Consider the following 20,663-nt stretch of genomic DNA (forward strand, 5'->3'; position numbering starts at 1 on the left):
ATGTTCTAGGTATGGGAGACCAAGAACGAACCCATCACGAGGCAGAACCATGCTGCCATGCTCCGACCCCGAGGTCGTATTTATACCTAAAAAACGGCAAATACTGTCTCAGGGCCTGGAAAAATCAACTAACGTAAATACTGAGTACTTAACTTAGCTGCTGCGATAAGCTGCACGCTCCATAATAGAAAATCCAATGAAAGGGCACAAAAAACACAGAGAGAAAAATATCACAACCGCTCGTGTGCGCTAACTTGAAAGGATGGCCACCAGAGGCGCAGCAGTCGGCAGCATGGGATGGAGTAGTAGTAGTACGAGCTGCTCACTCTGTGGGTCGGCTCCCCTCTTGGAGGGATTTTGTAGTGGGAGATTTCTGTTGGCATTTGGCTCGTGGTAGTGGTCTCACTCGCCTAGTGTTCATACCGACACCCTCCTGGAGGGTGAGCGAGTCAGTTATACTGACCTTTTTCTTTATTTTATTTATTCTCTGGTATGTGTTAGTACATTTACCCTAGAAATAATAGATTAAAGGATATTTCGCGCAGCGACACGAGCTGAGCCCAGAAATGAAAAATTTGACCTAGCCACTACAAAAGGGCAAAGTTGAAGTAATACAGACATAAACAGGTCTTCAAAGCTAATGTAAACCTCAAAAGGTTAAGTTAACATAGATATTGGTAGATCTACATAATAACTGCGTCGGGTATTTCTTTGGAAATTACAGTTTCTTATAGTATTTAGGTTGCTTATTAAGAATTAACCTTTATTTTTTTGGGTGGTCGACTGTAACTAACCCCCAGGGGCCAGCACTAAACACATTGAAATACATTTGACAACCCATCATATTCGCAAGACCGTTCCTTGCAGTCCGTGCTGTTATTGCGGAGAATTAGCTAGATATTTTATAAAATGTTTTAAAAAGGTACACTTTTAGTCAAATTGACCTGTAAAATGAGATTTACTATTAGTAAATATTTACGGGTGACCATGATTAGAAATAATTTATACTAATTAAAATTTCTAATAACAACGTAGTTTTTGTTTACATTACAGGGCCATCTTGAGACATGACCCTCAGTTAAAATATTCCACAGCAGGTTGCCCAGTACGTTTTTTGGTAGTGTGCATGGCACATACCACCTTCCATGAACATAGTCCCTTTCATAATCAGGACAAATTTGTTTGGTCGCCAGATATGTGCTAAGTTTGTAGCATGCTCTTGGCAGCAAGCTTTAAGGATGAAACTGCCCGTTTCAGACTGTCAGCAAGGGTAAGGAGGGGGAAGATTATATCTATCTGGCAGAACTCTAGCAGCATATGCTTAACCCCTTCTCTGAAGATCTATATTTGGTCCAAAACCCAGTAACATCAGTCCCCCACTACTCCCCAGCTGCATCCTGCAGAGGAAATAGAGGAAACCTCAATTAAAGGGGAATTGATTAATGATTTTGAGGTAAACATTGATACCAAAAGACCTTGCTGAACCCAGAAGGATCAGGGACACAAATTTCAACTAGCCATGGGGGAACATTTTACAAGTAAGTCAATCCCCAATGAAGTTTTCAGAAGCTGATCAGGATCCTTCACCCAAAGAGGTATACAAGGATCCACCTGATCCCAATTGAAATTACAAATATTTCAGAGGGTTATAGTAATTCTTCCAGGATCTCCGCCCCTTGGGCAACAGGCAGCTGCAGCTCAGTTGTAGATACTCAGTCAAGTTACGCAAGCTCCCCCAAAAGGGATACACAGTTTTCGGTGTTTGATCAGTTCCGTAAGGAAACTGATCAAACGACGCAAAACGTATCAAATCTATTGTCTTTTCAAGTATTTTAGGTGTGTGTGTGTGTGTGTGTGTGTGGGGGGGGGGGGGGGGGTTCACTGGTATCTGAGAGAACGGGTGGGGGAATGCGAGAGAAAGATTTCCTGCCCAGCCATTAGCTAAGACAGAAGGCTCTGCCTCATGCATTTGTGATGTTATAGCGGTGTATGAATGATCGGTATCATCACCATCATCATACATATCATTCAGATATGCGAAGTGTATTCAGAATGATCGGTATCGTCATCGCCATAGGTATTATTATGATCTGGGGAAGTGTATTCTGAAGGCTTCTTCTCAGCCATTAGGTAAGACGGAAGGCTCTGCCTCACGCATTTGTGATATCATAGCGCAGTGTGTATGAATGATCGGTATCATCATCATCGCCATACGTTTCATTCAGATCTGTGAAGTGTATTCTGATCATCTGCATCATGTATGCAGCTGCTTTGAAGTCAAAGAAGAAGACTTATTTTCTCAAAACCGAAAAGCTTGCCCTTGAGTTAAAGACAAAGGAAGGAGCAACTTCCATTTTGGCAGCAGTCGACAACTTGAAACCCGTCATTGCTGAACATGAAGTAAGAATTTTTTTCTAGGTTAACTTGTTTTGACTAACTTTTCGCATTTGCTCATTTATTTTTTCTATCATTGAAATATGTTTTGATGAAAATGACTAGTAAAAGTGATTAACAGAGAAGCGGATGTGTTTGAGAGAGAGAGAGAGAGAGAGAAAGAGAGAGAATCGTTCGATCTAAATATTTCAAGAAACTGTAATTTCATGTTGAATTTTGAATTTTTATAATTTCTTTTGAAGAAATTGTAATTTCATGAAATTTTGAATTTTCATCAGTTCTTTTTTATTGTAGAATAAATTTATATGAAAACGATTACATAGTGAACATGCCAGCCAAAGAAACTGAAACAGGCGCTCGTAACCAAGTTTGTTAGTCCTAACGGGAGTGAAGACACGCATGATCCGCCATTCCCCGACACCTCAAATGGTTCACAAAGCCTTTCTTCAGCAGAAGAACTCTTCACGGAGGATGAGATAGAGGAGTTTGAAGGTTTTTTGGCAGAGGATAGATAGAGGAAATGCCATCCAAATGGAATTTCCTCTATCTATCCAAATGGTTTTTTTTTAAAGGAAATGACTATCATACAGTACACTTACACCCAATGGTGGCATTGTTTACGTGTGGGAGTTTTCACCATCCTGTGTGCAATTTTAAACTTTTTCAAGTTATTAAAACCTTTTAATGTTTTATTTATCCATAAGAACAATTTCATATTAGAAAAAATTATAGTATAGTACATAGAAAGTATTGAAAATGGGTAGTATAAAAAAGTTTGACTCGGTAAGGAGCCGTTTGCTTTGGCTCAAATGGAATTATTTCCATAAGGTATGTGTTTTGAAATCTGTGAATTTCCAATTCTGCGAGGCTGTGGATCAACCAAATTCTTGCATAATTGGGACTGTAATATGTATATATATATATATATATATATATATATATATATATATATATATATATGTATATATATGTCTGCATATGTACATATATATATATAGATATATATATTTATATACAGGCAGTCCCCGTTTAATGGTGGTCTGGTTTTATGGCGCTTATTTAGTGCCATAGTGCGCAGAGTTCCAGTTATCGGCACCGATAATAGAGTTATGAGTACTGATACATATCTAATAGAGGTGCCATTAACTGGTTATCAGCTCCAAAATCTGATTATCATAAATTGTGGAGTTTCCATCAATGACAATTTTTGCTTATCATCAAGTCCATTAGAACAGAAGCCCCACTGATGAATGGGGACTGCCTATGTAATTTTTGTGTTAAGCATTATATATTTTACATAGATTATATCATATTAACTGAATATGATATGCTTATTTTTCAGGTATAGTGTTGAGACTCGTGAAGAATCAGATCTACATCTTTCTGATCTTATTATTGATAATGCAACATTAAAAGACAATGGAAGTTACGAATGTGTTGCCTCCAATGTTATAGGAAATGGGGATCAGAGTGGGAAGCCTTATCTTCTTGTTCAAGGTGAGTTTGCATTGATATTTTTATTATTACTGTAATCTATATTGATGGGACCACCATGTCATATTTGTTCTAAAGTGGGGAGTGTAAATCAGAATAAAGGAAAATTTAAGAATTTGGACCTTCGATGGAAAGATACATGAAAGAGCAGATTGAAAGTAGAAGGCAGATTATAATTAATCTTTGGATTGTATGGAAATTGCTAAAATGTTTAATATTGTCCCCATTTTGCAGAAGGAACAGCATACTTTTCAACCCACAGCACTGTTCATTGCAAAAGATTGTACTTGGCCATTGCAAAAGATTGTACTTGGGCCCCTTATAATTTTTTAAAAGAAATTATTTTCAATTAAATTTATTCTTGATTAATTTTTTTAAATTATGAAGGTGTTAATGATGTGCATGATTTTTATGCATTAATAGGGGCTTCTTTGTGTGAATAAAAAAAATTTGTAGACAGAACTCGATGCCATATTTTTTTGTTGGAAAACATGAAAGCTACTATTGTCACATTATAATAACAAGTAGATAAAACCCTGGGTCTTTTAACAAAAAATTCATTCATGCATTCATTGCTGTGATGCAACAAAATGCAACAACATGAAGTTGCCGCTTTACTGCTTCCCAGTACCAGACGAAAGGGCAGCAGTGCAAGGTGCATGCAACATCTGTGAGAAAATGTGGACGTGTCAACTGAGAAATTTACAAAGCAAGAGTCTACTATCCTGGTGGTATACAGATGATTCTGGTGGCCCTCCTGTGGCCACAGGTTGCATGGTATGCTGATCTACAGTACTACCTGCTGGTGCACATTTCAAGAGTGTTACTCCAACTGCTCAACCTTTCAGTGCAGGAGCACAACAGAAAGTGCTTTTGCAATGGAGCTGCCCTCCAGTTTCATGGTTGGAGACTATCTAGCTACTCCAAAAATTTTCAAACGACTGCTGCCTTACAGATAACCGCAGACCCTCCTCCTTCGGTTTCTACCATGGGCAGTGTCATCAGAGGGATCCCAATCCCCTCAAGATGACTTGAGGGGCCTCAACCTCTCCAAGTCTTGGGCATTGTTGGGCATTGTAAGGGATTTCAGCAAGAACTGCCCTCGAAGAAGGGTAAGGACCCTGGAGTGGACATCACTAAGGTCCTCACTACCTAACAGAGAGATCCCTATAATCCCTTCTGTTAGGCCTTGGACTTGGACAGGAACCTCACCCTCAAGACTGTATTCCTCCTGGCACTTGCCTCTGCCAAGAGGGTCGGGGAGCTGCATGGCCTCTTGTACGTCAGCGCCCCCACTGAAGGGTGGTTATCCTTGTCTCTGCAACTTGTGATGAAGTTCATGGTCAAGACTTATGACCCCTTAGTGTTGGACCTCAGGGTCAAAGGTTTCTCCCCCCCTTCCTGAAGGACTTGATTGTGGGAGATGAGATGTTGCTTTGTCTTTCAATGGCATACAGAAGAAATCATTCCCTGAAGGTAGGCATATGGAATTGCTGAACCACTTAGCCCACAAGTTCTTCAACATACTTGCAGCTCAGCAGGTCAAAGCTGTGCTTTTATCAGGGTAATTTTTAACTATATCAGCTGTCCCCTGTAGTAGTTGATTTATTCTCAGCAAGTTAGATTTGCTGCAGAAGCTGAGTCACACAGTGGATGAGTCAGGCTGCATGATGTGGCAGGAACTTGTTTGTGAGTCAAGACAGTTGAAACAGATTCTGCAAGTAGCTCCATCTATTAAAGCGTAAGTTTGTATCTTAGGTAAAATACAAATTGCTTTTAAAATTTGTAATATTGTTTGAAAAGTAGATATTGTTTATTGGTAATGAATGACAAAATGACAGTTCAGGGTAGACATATGGCATTTTAGATGGATATCTTGCATGCAAGTGGCATATTCAGATAACCAGCAACCCTTTGGTTCCAAGAGTGTTGATTAAGACACTACTGTAGCAGGGCATTGTAAAACAGCCCCAATCTTACTATATGTTTTTTATGTGAGTTGAACATGACCAGTAGATTGTAGATTCTACAAGTTAATTTATAATGTATTTTTTTGGATTTTCAGATGTACCAGAAGTGAACTTTACCAAGGTACGGCCTGTGGGTACGAAAGCAGTTGAAGTGGAGTGGTCTGTTCAAGATGGAAATTCACCCATTCTTCAGACAAAAATATATGTACGTATCTATCTACCATGGGTTTCACAGACAGTGCAAGCACATTTTTGGGCAATAATTCTGTAACAAACACTCGTATCAGTACGAGACTTTGCTATAGTGTTTTACACCCAGTGCCATAATTTACAAGATTATCATGAGTCACTAATTGTAAAGAATAAAGACACTTGTCCCTGTACCAAGAGGCAAAAACTCAATTAGCCAGAAATGGATACGAACACAACAGTATAAAAAAGCTCCGCCTACCCTCTTCCTCCACCTCCATCCCTAACCCCCCCCCCTTCTTCCTTTCATCTTTCTTCCCTCAACGGGCTACAAAAATACATTTATTTAAAAGCAAAGCATTGATCAAACAGTTGGGCTCTCAAAGTCCAAATTATCTTAAATGACCCCCAATAATTAATCGGATAACTAACATTAGTCATGACATTAGCAGTCAGTCAACACCAACTCCAAAATATATATATTGTTCCTTTCCAAAAACCATTCCCCTTTGTCAGAATTGTCTGTTAAAAAGACAGGAGAACAAGCTGATAAACATACTCAATTGCAAAAATAAAAAGTCAAAAGATTAAATGAAACAGAATATCCTTGAAAAGCATTCAAAATACAGTTAAGCCACATCTTTGGCCAAAGTACCCATTTCAGTCTAGAATCTCCAAGCACTTTCACAAAAGGCAAAAGCCTCCATGGCTTTGCCTGACTCCCGCAACAATCTCTCTATGGTTTAGTTACATTGCTATTATGTACGGACATAGCTCGTACAAACACACGAACTCGCACACTGTTCACGCCCAGAACCACTTATATCCAGTTCTCAAAGGCACCTTTGACAAGAGCCCATAACGACAGATGTGCGTGGACCTGCTTAGGTAAGGATTTTAATATCACACCACCCAAAAGACCTATCAGCATTTTCTAAGCCGAGATGTTCTCTGTCTCCATGGGAAGCTAAAAACGATGATTCCCAATTTCTGAGGATTCCCAATTTCTGAGGAATGTCAAAGCATGTGACATACAACAATGTCTCATACATATCATATCATATATTATATTATTAGTCATATCATAGCAAATCCCCCTTTTTTATATTACACACACACACATATATATATATATATATATATATATATATATCTATATATATATATATATATATATACATATATATATATATATATATATATATATATATATATATATATATATATATATATATATATATATATTATATATATATATATATATACATACATACATACATACATCATCATACATCCATACATACATACATACATACATCCATACATACATACATACATACAGTGGTCTACCAGACCCCCCGGGAATAGTTAGAACCCGTGAATGTTTGGAACCCCTATAAAAATGCTAAAAACAGCCTATTTTGTTAGTTAAAACTCAAGAAAAACCCACTAAAAATTCTTGTACTTGGTTATTTTAATAGTTTTATCACAAAAAGTGTATTTTATGATGAAATTGATAAAAAAAACCAGGAATTTGTGGATATTTCTCATAGGAAAATACTGCGAATTTGTGAGTCCGCGAATCCGGAGAACGCGAATACGGGGGGTCCACTGTAACGCAAAACACGGCTAGCAGCACATAGAAATGAAGATTTTCTCCTCCTGCATAAGTCGGTAACGTGTGGTCCATCTCAGCTAGTTGCGTCAAACGATGAGCCACCTTCGCATTGTATGGGAGAGGTAGTGATGGGATAACTGTAGTCGCCCACGTGAAGTTGGCAAAATAGGCCCGTTCACGGATGATAGTGTTAACCCCTCGGACCATGTAGTTCGTAGACGTCCCGGTACAACCGTCGGCTGCAACAAAGACCTGGGAGTGGGCCGTGGTCCCGTCCGGACATGCCACTTCAAAGCCTTCCTTGTCGTATTGGATCCAAGAGCCGTTGTTCAGTCTAATTTGACCAATAAACAATGAAATACAACAATTTGGACCATTCAATATCTAACTTGAACCACATATACTACTAATATGTACTACATACTTACCTGTAAATAAAGTGTATTAGTGTACATGGTACAAGAAATACTGTACATACATATGTATGTAGTAAAATGTGGAACCTTACCTTTCAAGTGAGGCAATCTCCGAAAGTGGCGACAGAGAAGGAGGACAAATGGCAGAAAACATGAACATTTAACTTTACGAAACACATTAAAGAATAGCAGAAAACATTAACACTAAACTTTACAAAACACATTAACAAATGGCAGAAAACATTAACACTTAACTTTGCAGAAAACTCAAAATTAAATTAGTTTTTTTATTTTTACCTTTTTTTCTTTATTATACTTTACGTTTTCATACATTCAACTTCCCTGTCAGATATATACTTAGCTATAGACTCCGTCGTCCCCGATAGAAATTCGAATTTCGCGGCACACGCTACAGGTAGGTAGGTCAGGTGATCTACCGGCCTGCCGCTGGGTGGCAGGAATAGGAACTATTACCTTCTAAGGACAGATTTTTCTCTATCGTTTGGACTGTAAACATACGTTTACGGTTCCTCCTGATTTGATTTTTGTGTTTCATCGCCATCGATCTTCTGGGCTGTCTTTTGCAGGGAAGTACTGAGTCTTTGGTTCGGCATACGCTTTTATTAACTTTTTAATGAATTTCGCTTCGAAATTTCGAAGAAAATACTAAGTGAAACTACCGAAATCATCGGTAGACACTCACGTAGTTTGCCATAAAGAGAATTATTAATATTTATTCATTATTATATGTAATAAAGGTTACAACTTTATTAAGGAAATATTAAACTCTAATTTCCTACTTTAGGAAGTCAGAAAAGCATATAACTAGATACGCTTACTTTATAAGCTTTAATAGCGTTTGTGCTAACGAGCAGTTAGAGTATTAGCAGTACTAGTAGTTGTTGCATCCTCATCACCTTTTTACTCCTCAGAAACTACAAATTTATATATGCAAATTGAAGATAAATGGATAGCTCAAATGCAAGCTTTTAAAAGGTAAGAAGTGAATATAGTGTTCCCCCATTGCAATGGATGGTGCGTCTGATCGGCTCTGTCTCGCTCCCAGGTCTAGACCTCTTCCAAGCTCACAAGCCCAGAGGAGAAGGAATGTCGACAACCGCAGGGGGGTTTCAGAGAATCCCCACCGATCAGGCGTCCCCTTCGTCGGCAGGTTCTGTAGAACGTCCCAGACTGCCAAGGTTCGCCATTGGAAAGGCGTCCTAATGTAATGTGTTCCCCTTATTAGACGGATAAGGAGAAGAAAGTTTCACTGCGTAGATTCAATGAAGATGCAAGATAATCTCGTCGTAGATATCGGAACCTCAGAGAGAGATCTTTCGATAACAGTTGCGGTAGAGGCATTGGCCTATCCTGTTTTCGTCCCCCGTACAAATAGACGGAGGCTCTATCCCATGGGGTTTGAAAGAGTTATTTCAACAAATTCCTCATCGGTACATTTATATGAAAATATATCTATTCTGAGAAGAACGAATTAGATATTAAAGAATATATGTTGATCAAGAATGAATTATGGATCTCGTTAATGATTAAACATACATATATAATTTTTAAGCTTCTAGCTCCTCGGCATGAAGCGCCTGAAACGCCTGAAACAAGGCTCGAGGCGCCTGAATAGCCTGGAACGAGGCGCAAAGCGTCTGAAGAGCCTGAAATGAGGCGCAAAGCGGCCTGAAGAGGCTGAAATGAGGCTCAAAGCGCCTAAAGAGCCTGAAATGAGGCTCAAAGCGCCTTAAAGAGCCTGAATCGCGCAAAGCGCTGAAGAGCCTGAAGAGAGGCGAAAAAAACGTCGGAGGCTCCTCAAAGGAGTCGCAAATCGCCTGAAGCTCCTGAAAACAGGCTCGGAGTGCCTGAAGCGCCTGAAACGAGGCGAAAAGCGCCTGGAGCGCTTGAAGCGCCTGAAACAAGGCTAAAAGCGCCTGAGGCGCCTGAAATGAGGTGCAAAGCGCCTGGAGCGCCTGAAACGATGCGCAAGGCTTCTGAAGCGCCTCAGATGAGGCGCAAAGCGCCTGAAAAGCCCCTGAAGCGCTGAAATGAGGAGCAAAGCGCCTGAGATGAGGCGCTAAGCGCCTGAAGCTATAAACCAGGATCTTCATCGTATATGGAGTTAGATCCTGATTCTGCGTAAGGTGAAAGACATTCGAGGTTTTCTCCTGATAAGGACGGGAGTTGTTGCACAGGCGGCCGTCGCCCTTCTCAGGATAGTCTTAATGCAAGTAATGGCAAGAGCAAGATCGGTTTTTTTTTCCTGGCGGGGACTCAAGATGTCGCACAGGCGGCCTTAGCCCTTGTCAGGTTAGAATCGGTACTGCTAAAAGCCCTTCACCTTACGGAAGGAGGCGCTCTCCTCCGGTTGCTCATTCTTCTCCCAACTTGATGGACAGGAAATGGAAGATAGATCGGAATTGGAAGCCAATAAGGGAGCAGTCTCTCAGTTTATAAGACCTTAGCGACCTTTTTTTTATTGAAAATTAGTTCATTACTAATAAGACTGATATTAAAATCTTCCTCCTTCTAAAATAATGCAACCACCATTTACAGAAAGAGTGGCAATCGTTTGCAAATTGAACAAGGTTCGTACGAGCTCTCATTCATTGATTAGAGGCTCTTCCAGATAATAGGAGGCGTAGAATACGGCCTTATCTCCAAGAGAATAAAAAATTTGAGGGATTTCTCTTCGATCCGAGAGTTTTCATTGCGATCTCTTTCGCTAATGCTAATTCGTGTTTATTGACGAAAAGAACGGAGAGGGCAAAATTTCCATTCTCTCTCCGCATCGGAGAGGAAAGAATGTAGAAGGAAGACTTGCTGCATACGACTGCTGAATGACAAGTCATATACGCATACCATAGTTGCCTTTGTGGTTCGCTACGAAAATTATCTATATCCTTACAGGATTTTCCTGGTAAGGACTTCGCTTAAAAAGTTTGTTACGACAATACCTACTCAGCTTCGGTATTTAACAAAGGTTGTTTGGCTTAAATTGGCATTATTGAGAGCTTCCTTAGGCTCGGGAATAAGTTTATTATATTCCTTCATTAAATGAAGTAACTGCAACTCACGATGAATGCAGCCAGGCAGCGAGCGGACGGCCGGGCTGTCATTGTAAGCGTAGGCCAATACAGTACCATCCAGGTCTCGGTCATTACCAGTTGGTTGCATCTCTCTCTCCAACGGGATCGAATGGTTAACCGTATATTCCCCCTACAATCATGGACTTAGCTCTCGAATGGAGGGGATAGTTAAGCTAACATAAATAAAATATTGTCTGCCTTTTGCTAAGAGCTTCAATAAGAAAGATATTATAACCTTTCAATGCTGTTTACCGTAGGGAACATTATTAAAGGATTCTAACGCAGCAGAACATTATATTATATAATGCTCTCATGCTTACGAAAGCATGGCTTATTAGAATACATGCTTAGTGAGAAGATGGATGTAGTAGAGAATTCACTTTGAAGACTACGGTATGGTCAAGTCTTTCGAGAAACGCACACAACCTTTTTAGAATCAGATATTGCTCAAGAAGAAGATGGATGAGTGGAATGGGAAACATTCTCTTCGTGGCAGAAATGGTTTCCCTGAATAGAATATACTACGTATATAAGAGTTTTTTCCTACTAAAAACGGAATTAACATGTGTAAGGATGTCGGGTACCATAAAGGCACAGATGTTTGGTACATAACATAAAGAGTATTAGAAGAAAGCGCCGGTCTGAAGCGCCAACCTGGCACAATGAGCCAAGAGCACCAGCCAAGATATTTTCTCGTTTTAGCGAGTTATTAACATAAGAGTCCAGTAACCTCTCAGACAGCACGCTCGGTAACGGCAAGATTCGTTCCTGATTTCGTTACCCATTTAATCACTTAGGCCAATTCCACGACTCTCTCATATCGCAAAGAGGCATTGCGAATCTCTTTTTTCGCTCCTGTTCGCGTTAACAAAGAGAACCTATTTGGAAAAAGAGGTTCGATGCAAGATTTTGCATGTCCGTGAGAACCTTCTCGATCAACGATAATAACTGTTATCATATGTCTAACATTTTATTGCAAAGAGTTGTGAGAACCTACGGAAAGTCTTCTTCATAGATCTCTTAGCAAGGTAGAAGACGAACAGGCTTCCTATAGAATGCTTCCTTTTCCTCGAACCAGAGAGGTAGCAATATACGCCATCTTTATTTTATAGAAAGGGGAATATACTATAGTCTTTTTTTCCCCTAAATATAAATATAAATATAAATTCTTTACAGAATTTAAGATAAAAGGCGTCAAAGAAAGAGAGGATAATACTTTATGCCTCATTTTGGCTTTAGAGAGGTTGGATTCACAGAGGTCACGTTCTTCTCACAGCATGTTTTTGGAAGTCTTTTCCAAGAGAGTCTGGATATTCTATCAGCATCTATTATTAAATGGACCTTAACAACCTCTCCACTCTGAGTCTGTCTGCATGCAGACTGGACCCGAAGTGGACATAAATGAGAGGATTTTTCAAGGTAGATGACAATAGTCATGGCCTAGACATAGAATAGCTGCAGATCGTGCTAGAGGAATGAGGAAACTGTCCTCTTCCGATACCTCTGTGAACCACATAGCGGTTTTTCTTCCTTTCAGAGGGAAGAATCACCTTTGTATATATCTGCTATCAAAGAACGCAGTAAAAGGCTATACTCTGTCTCTACAAAGGGAATTGGAGATAGCAGAGGATTAAGATCTTCGGGATCTTATACGATATATACCTTAATATGACGAGTAGGATATCATGTACTTCTAATGGGATTTTTTCTTTTTTTTTGTGGCCACAGATTCCATGTTCCGACAAGATGGAACTGCTCCTCATCAAACTTCTTTGAGAAATTTTTATGAGGGAATTCTTTGTTTCTCTGGGTCCTAAACGACCAAGAAGACAAGTGAATTTTTTGAGCATTGGAATCTCGCATCAGATTCTATGGAGAGACTAGAACAATGGGTTCCTTCTGCCAGCATTAGTATGTCTAGCAAAAGAACTGAAACCCCCTATTCCTGATTCAATGTTTTCAGATAGAGGTTTCGTTGTCCAGGCAGAGTACTTACGTTTTCATCTACAGTAGAATGGTTCAAACGTTTGCCTACAGAGTCTTGGTATGCGATGACGGCTCGAAATGCTTCCCAGAAGGTGTTCAGAGGGATACAATAAAGAGCTAGAAATCAGGAGTACTCCCAATTTCAGCTCGGAGTCTCCTTCGACTTCCAGGCTTCTTCCCACCCCTTTCCTTCGGGCAAGGATAGGGAAGATTCTGCAACGAGACACCCCTTCAACATGTAAGAAGAGATCTCGTGAGCACGGAAGTATTCAAGAAGGACCCCCTCCTCCGGAGGAAGACTCTTATCTCTTGTACGGTTAAATATCCTATGGTCTACTGGATGTAGCTGATTACAATCACCTCCCCTTACCGGAGAGACCAAAAGCTCAAAGTGAAAGAATTTCTTCCACCCTTCTCCAGTCTCCTGATAAAACGATTGTGGATGTTAAGGACTTTCGGACAATGTAGCGCCAATCAGGCGCCAAAATACCAGAAAAGGAGGCGTAAAGACGCCCAGAGGAAGACAGTCCAAATAAACACTGTCATTTTGTCTGATGAGGAGAAGGAGCGTGCCTTCAGCCTGGCGCAGATGCGCTAGAGGCAAATAAATCGGAAAAAGTGTCCGATGTGGGCATCGCCAGTTTCCTCGAGACTCTTTAACAAGCTCGAAGCTCCAGCAAGTGGGGAGAAGTCAGCCAGGCGCGAGGCTCCAGGCAGGCGCAAGGCGCTAGCCAGGCGCCAGGCAAGCAACATGCGCCAGCCAAGCGCGAAGCGTCAGACAGGCGCTAGGCGCCAGCCAGGCGCAGGCGCCAGCCATGGCACAAGCCAGCTCTAGGCTTCATCCAGAATAGAGAATCAATTTCAAAAAAGAAAGCCCTGGTCTTCTTTGGAACAGTGTGATCTCTAAAGCACTTCTTAAGTAACTTGATGATTCCTTCAAACAGCTGTTAATTAAAAGCGCTTGAAGTGCGAGCTTTTAACAATTCTTGTTCTTTCCATAACAATATGTCGTGAGAGACATATTAGCTGTAATTTACGGGAGATGCAACTCTGTGTTGTCTTCTCTTTGCACGAAGGAGGTCAAGTTGACCTATGAGAGATCCTTCTCTCTTGGTTACGTGTCTACGATACGTTGCTGGGATAGGGAGCCGACCACTGATCCTTAACTATTAGTGAGTTAAAAAATTTTTATGTTAACAGTAAGTATACTATTTTCTTTGGGTTATTTGAAATGAGTTTGGGGATAGCTCTTTTCAAATTAAGCACTAACCCTCGTGTTAGGATCAGGTGATCGGGATCGGTGTTGTGCTCCTTAATTATGCCAGTAGGCATAGGTGTTTTGTCATGTAAGTGGATAGGACCCCTTTGACAAATAACCATTAGATTCTGTCAAGTAAGTGGATAAGACCCCATTGACAGATCTACAAGAACGCTTAGCCATAGGTCACATCCTCGCTGAGGCTCTTGAGACGAAGCAGACTCCTAGCAATAGCTAGGAGGTCAACCCTTCGTCTAAACACATAGGAACCAAGGTTTTATTTATTTATTACCTACAACGTATGTTGTTTACCTGTCTAATCAGTAATTAAGCTGTCTCTTACCCACCGCCAAAGGTGCCAATCAGCTAAGTATATCTGACAGGGAAGTTGAATGTATGAAAATGATATTGTTATTGTACAATAAAGTTTCATACATACTTACCTGGCAGATATATACGATTGAATGGCCCACCCAGCCTCCCCTCAGGAGACAGGTGGAAGAGAAAAATCTGTCCTTAGAAGGTAATAGTTCCTATTCCTGCCACCCAGCGGCAGGCCGGTAGATCACCTGACCTACCTACCTGTAGCGTGTGCCGCGAAATTCGAATTTCTATCGGGGACGACGGAGTCTATAGCTAAGTATATATCTGCCAGGTAAGTATGTATGAAACTTTATTGTACAATAACAATATCATTTTTTTTTTTTTTTTTTTTTTTTTTTTTTCACCACCACGAATGGATGCCAGTCCTTTTACAGAATTTATCAAACCACCCATGCGAAGCCTTGAAGTCTGGGGTTGCCGTCGATGTCCCTTCTCCTCTGTCGTTTTCGGCCAGGGCAATCAGATCACCGAAAATAGTGCTGGCCTTCTGGCAGATTGCCGTCTCAGTTATCGTATCGCCAGCGATTTCTTTGTCCTCAATCCATACAAGAAGCAGCCTCTCCATCTCATCATGCACATGGCTCCTCTTGTTGGACAAAATAGTCACGCCCTTGGAAGGTGTAGCTGCTCTGATGGCTTCCTTCTGCTTAAGGATGGTGCCTATCGTTGACGGATTTCGGCCATATTCCCTAGCGATCACACTCAACCGCATGCCAGCCTCACACTTCTTGATTATCTCCATCTTTGTCTCCATAGAAAGCATTCTCTTCTTTCCGTGAACTTTCTTGGGACCCATGACTATATTTATGTAATTAAGCTACTAATTAAGTTCTCACACAACACGATAAAGTACAAAGCAAAATCACTAACACGAATTTACGTTAACAAGCAAAATCGTATATGAACTAACGAATTCCGTGTGCGTACAATAACGCAATAACTCTTAATAGGAGAGCAGGATCTTACGGCGGTGACTAGCATCTGGAACCAATGGGAGAGTGGGAGGATGATGGCGAGTCTACAGAGTTAGAGGCGCGCGAGTTTTAAAATTGTTCTCGGTGGTCCGGGCGAATCTCGGGACTTTACAGTAACATCCTTTCGTAACCTGAATTATTTTCGTATGCAGAGGCAAAAAAATCTTCGTATTTGCTTTTGTAACTTAAATTTTTTTGTAAGTCGGGACTTTCGTATGTTGAGGTTCCACTGTATATATTTTCCAGAGAAGAGAGAGAGGTCTGAACAAGTATCTATTTGTCTGTCTATCAATTCTTTTGCTGAGAGAGAGAGAGAGAGAGAGAGAGAGAGAGAGAGAGAGAGAGAGAGAGAGAGAGAGAGAGAAATAGAAACACCAAATGTATACCTTATGTAATATCTTACATCAAATTTATCTTATTATAATATTACTTTGTTAATCTTAGAGATTGTATCAATATAATTTCAAAGAAATCTTAAACATTAGTACCCTTAAAGGTATATCTGTACATGCATATGCACTCCTAACACCTGCAGCCAAGAGAGAGAGAGAGAGAGAGAGAGAGTTACCACTATGACATATGTATCTTGTCTTGTGGAGAGAGAGAGAGAGAGAGAGATAGAGAGAGAGAGAGAGAGAGAGAGAGCATAAAAACCATATTTGTCAGCTTCCAAGTCGAGCTTCTCTGGAGTTGAGAGAAGGTAGGGAAATTGCTATTACCTACAAAGAAGGAGTAAGGGAAGAATTTTTGAAATTACAGTCATATTTAGTAAATGCATACATCTACCATAAAAATTCTCCATCTCAGTAAGAGAGAGGAGTTATCCTTACGTAAGAGAAATGAAAAGGTTATTTTTATCTCTTTAAAATACCACATACAAATTTTGTAATTACAGTTATATTATTATTATTATTAACCAAAAAGATCAGTAAAATCCTATGTCCATATTTGACCAGTGATCAGGAGCAAAGAAGGAAATGCTCGAAATATATGGTTGGAACGTTAAAATAGCATTTTAGGGGGCTTGTATCTTCATCTTTTATCTTCGTATTATACTGTTCTATTACAGTAAAAAGACATTCATGTTTTAGAGACTTTTGATTAATTCATAGTTTTTTATTTTTTCTTCTTGCAGATTGCTTCAGGTGAAGGAGACTTTGAAGAGCGGTCAGAAATATCAGGAGAATCGACTAAAACAGTTCTCGAAGATGTAGGTGAACCTGGTGGTGATTTGCGAGTGAAAATAAAGGTTATAAACGATATTGGTGAAGCAGAAAGTCAGGACATACCATTAGTGCTCTTAACAGAAGGTTTGTTTTTGTTTATTTAAAGAACAAAGTTTATCATCTAGTTCTGAAAAAATGGATTAGAATATTAGATTTTTCAATGCAAGCCCATTTCTCTACATTAGCCTTATTTTGCTTTTACTCAGTCAACCAGATACTCTACAGGAGACAAATCTTCAAGTTCCACCTGACTTAGGGTCCAACTAGATTCTACAGCCCTTTGGTTTCAGACTGAGCTATTCTTTCTTGTCTGGGTCATTCTGTATAGTAATAGGTGTGAATTGTAAGAATTAGTGTTGATTTCTAAAAAGATCATTATTTCTGTTAATCTTCCTGAGCATTCATATAGATATGTTTTGAGCAATGAGCTTGCTTGGTAATTGAGAAAAAAAAAGGCTTTTGTACAATTGCTCTGGAAAGTTCTTGCACAGTTTTCAGTTTGTTTCAGACAAGATTTTACAAAATAGTAACTGGCAACTTTCAAGAGGCCATCCCTCACGTGATATATCACTCAGACTGTCACCAGGTCATATGAAGTCTACTGCAGGAAAAAGTGCATTCATAGAGGAAAATCATTTTTTTTTATCAGATTCCTAACTGTGTTCTTATTGGTTTAGCAGATGCTGGTATTATAATAGTGAGAGAAAGTGCTTGTTGTGTAAGCTACAATGCTTGCTTCTCTTAAGAGTAAAATCGTATTCTTTTGCCATAACTGTGCAGGTTTGCTCGGCATTGCTGCAACTAACTACCAAGTGTTTACATATTTATTCGTACTCAATATATTCACAGTCTCTACATCATTTATCTCATAGACCTATTTGTTTCTGATAAGAAGTAAATGTTAAAAAATAAGTAGGTAAATAAATAAATGGATGCTGTGTATAGTCAAACCATTACTACATAATAAAACAATAATTATACTGAAGAATTTAAAGATACGTGCACCCACACCATCATCACACTCTCACAGTTATTCAAGTAGGACCCTATTGTCATTTACCATACTTCATATCTTAGATACTGAACCCACAATATTTCTGCAAATGTTTGTTTCTTTCTGTTTAAGATTAAGTGGCTCCTAGACTGACTTGGCATGCCTTATTAAGTGCTCCCTGGTCTTGATATTACATGCATCTCATTTATTAGTTATTAACCCCAAAGACTTTTAATGGCATTACGTCAGGGGGCTTTGCTGACCATTCAATTCTGATTACATGAGGATGCTCTCTGAACCTCATTTGACAATTTGGGCATTAAGAACAGGAGAGTTGTCTATGGCTACACACATTGGTTCTGGCTTGGGGTTAGGAGGGCTGTCACTGATGGCACCAAAACTTCCTCCGGAATGCTAATATATTTGGAACTGTTCATTCTTATGTCTATTTCTATAAGCTCCCCTGGACCATTGACAGCCAGCCATTCATCCCCATAGGGCTACAGTAATTCTTCCTTTCTTCAAGGATGGTTGATGTTTTCAGGGTAAAAGATGATGAAGATGAAGTTGAGTATAGATATGAGGCCTACTACCTATCTATGTGTATACAGTGGTACCTCGAGATACGAAAGGCTCAACTTACGAAAAACTCGAGATACAAAAGCTGACATGAAAAATTTTACTGCTCTACATAAGAAAAGTTTTCAAGATACGAAAGGTTTCTGAAAGTCCGAGATTCACCCAATAACAATTTTGAAACTCGCGCGGCGCGCCGCCATCATAGTTCTAGTAGACTCGCCACCATCCTCCTGCTCTCCCATTGGTTCCTGATGCTAGCCAAGCCATGAGATCCTTCTCTCCTATTGGACAGCATCCCTCCCATCATGCATCTTATACGTACGTACGTGGTGGCATCCCTACCCCGGCCACCTCGTACCAGAATCTTTATCGTACGCATACAGCATTCGTTCGGTCCAACGATTTCGTTTAGTAACGTAAATTCATTAGTGATTTCGTTGTGCTACTTTATCGTGTTGTGAGAACCTAATTAGTATACGTACTACATACGTAACTTAATTACGTACAGTACATATTGTCATGAGTCCCAAGAAAGTTGCTGAAATTCACAGAAAGAAGAGAATGCTTTCTATGGAGACAAAGATGGAGATAATAAAAAAGTATGAAGCTGGCTTGCAGTTGAGTGTGATCGCTAAGGAATTCGGCCGACATCCGTCGACGATAGGCACCATCCTTAAGCAGAAGGAAGCCATCAAAGCATTTACACCTTCCAAGGGCGTGTGTATTTTGTCCAACAAGAGGAGCCATGTGCATAATGAAATGGAAAGGCTGCTTCTTGTATGGATCGAGGACAAAGAAATCGATGGCGATACGATAACCGAGGCAGCGGCAATCTGCCAGAAGGCCAGCGCTATTTTTGGCGATTTGATTGCCCAAGCCAAAGACAACGGCGGAGGGGGGACATCAACGGCAACCCCAGAGTTCAAGGCTTCTCATGGGTGGCTCGAAAAATTCCGTAAACGGACTGGCATCCATTGGATGGTGAAGAAATTGAAATTACGTATAAAAAAGTAAAAAGAAATGTAAAAATCAAAAAAAGACAAAATAAATTTTATTTTAAGTTTTTTGTGAAGTTAAGTGTTACAGTGTTTGTTAATGTGTTTTGTAAAGTTTAGTTTGTTTTTCTGACATTTTTTTATGTGTTTCGTAAAGTTAAGTGTACGTATCTGCCGTTTGTCCTCCTCCTCTGCCGCCACTTTCGGGGATAGCCTCACTCGAAAGGTAAGCTTCCACATTTTACGTTACAGTAATAATATTTCTTGTACACTAATATACACTTTATTTACAGGTTTAGCATTTTTATTCTTAATTTAGGTATTGAATGGTCCAAATTGTTGTAGTATTTCATTGTTTATAGGTCAATTTAGCTTTATTAGGAAATTTACTGGGGTGTTTTTGGAGGGCTTGGAACGGATTAGCCATTTTACATGTAAAATGTGGTCCAAGATACGAAAAACTCATGATACGAAAAACTCATGATACGAAAGGCGCCCCGGAACGGATTAATTTCGTATCTCGAGGTACTACTGTACATCTATCTATATGTACTCAAACAGATGTTTAATGTAAATTATCGTATGAATACTTATACAGGCGGTCCCCGGGTTACGACGGGTCCGGCTTACGACGTCCCGAGGTTACGACGCTTTTTCTTAAATATTCATTGAAAAATCCACCCTGGGTTACGACGCTTGTTCCGAGGTTACGACGCTGACGCTTCTGACGCTCCGAGTTTACGACGCTTTTAAAAAATTCATATTATGATAAGAATCCTTTATAGTTAAGCACAGTTTCTCTTTCTCTCTCTCTCTCTCTCTCTCTCTCTCTCTCTCTCTCTCTCTCTCTCTCTCTCTCTCTCTCTCTCTCTCTTTGTATTTTCTGACGAAAATAATCACTAATTAGTGTATTTTGATGTTTATTTTCATGACTAAATACATTTTTATAATACAAAATGATTTACTAATTTTTCAAATATTAATTTTGATTAATATTGTATTAGTAAGTTTAATAAGTTGAAATGATATCACATAATAAGAATAATAATTCTCTCTCTCTCTCTCTCTCTCTCTCTCTCTCTCTCTCTCTCTCT

General features: G+C 39.7%; 1 protein-coding gene across 2 annotated transcripts in view; it reads left to right on the top strand.

The window, feature by feature from the left end:
• The window catches only part of LOC135205750 (tyrosine-protein phosphatase 69D-like), a 472,711-nt gene that overhangs the window by 156,950 nt on the left and 295,098 nt on the right, over positions 1-20,663 (top strand). For both annotated transcript variants that reach the window (XR_010312592.1, XM_064236870.1), the window contains exons 6-8: positions 3,737-3,891; positions 5,954-6,063; positions 16,911-17,085. Coding sequence is in view for 1 of the 2 variants with exons in the window: in XM_064236870.1 (XP_064092940.1) it covers positions 3,737-3,891; positions 5,954-6,063; positions 16,911-17,085 (440 nt within the window). In the remaining variant the exon portion in view is untranslated. The remainder of the gene's footprint in view (positions 1-3,736; positions 3,892-5,953; positions 6,064-16,910; positions 17,086-20,663) is intronic.

Source organism: Macrobrachium nipponense, chromosome 11 (assembly GCF_015104395.2).
Source record: "Macrobrachium nipponense isolate FS-2020 chromosome 11, ASM1510439v2, whole genome shotgun sequence".
Classification (NCBI taxonomy): domain Eukaryota; kingdom Metazoa; phylum Arthropoda; class Malacostraca; order Decapoda; family Palaemonidae; genus Macrobrachium; species Macrobrachium nipponense.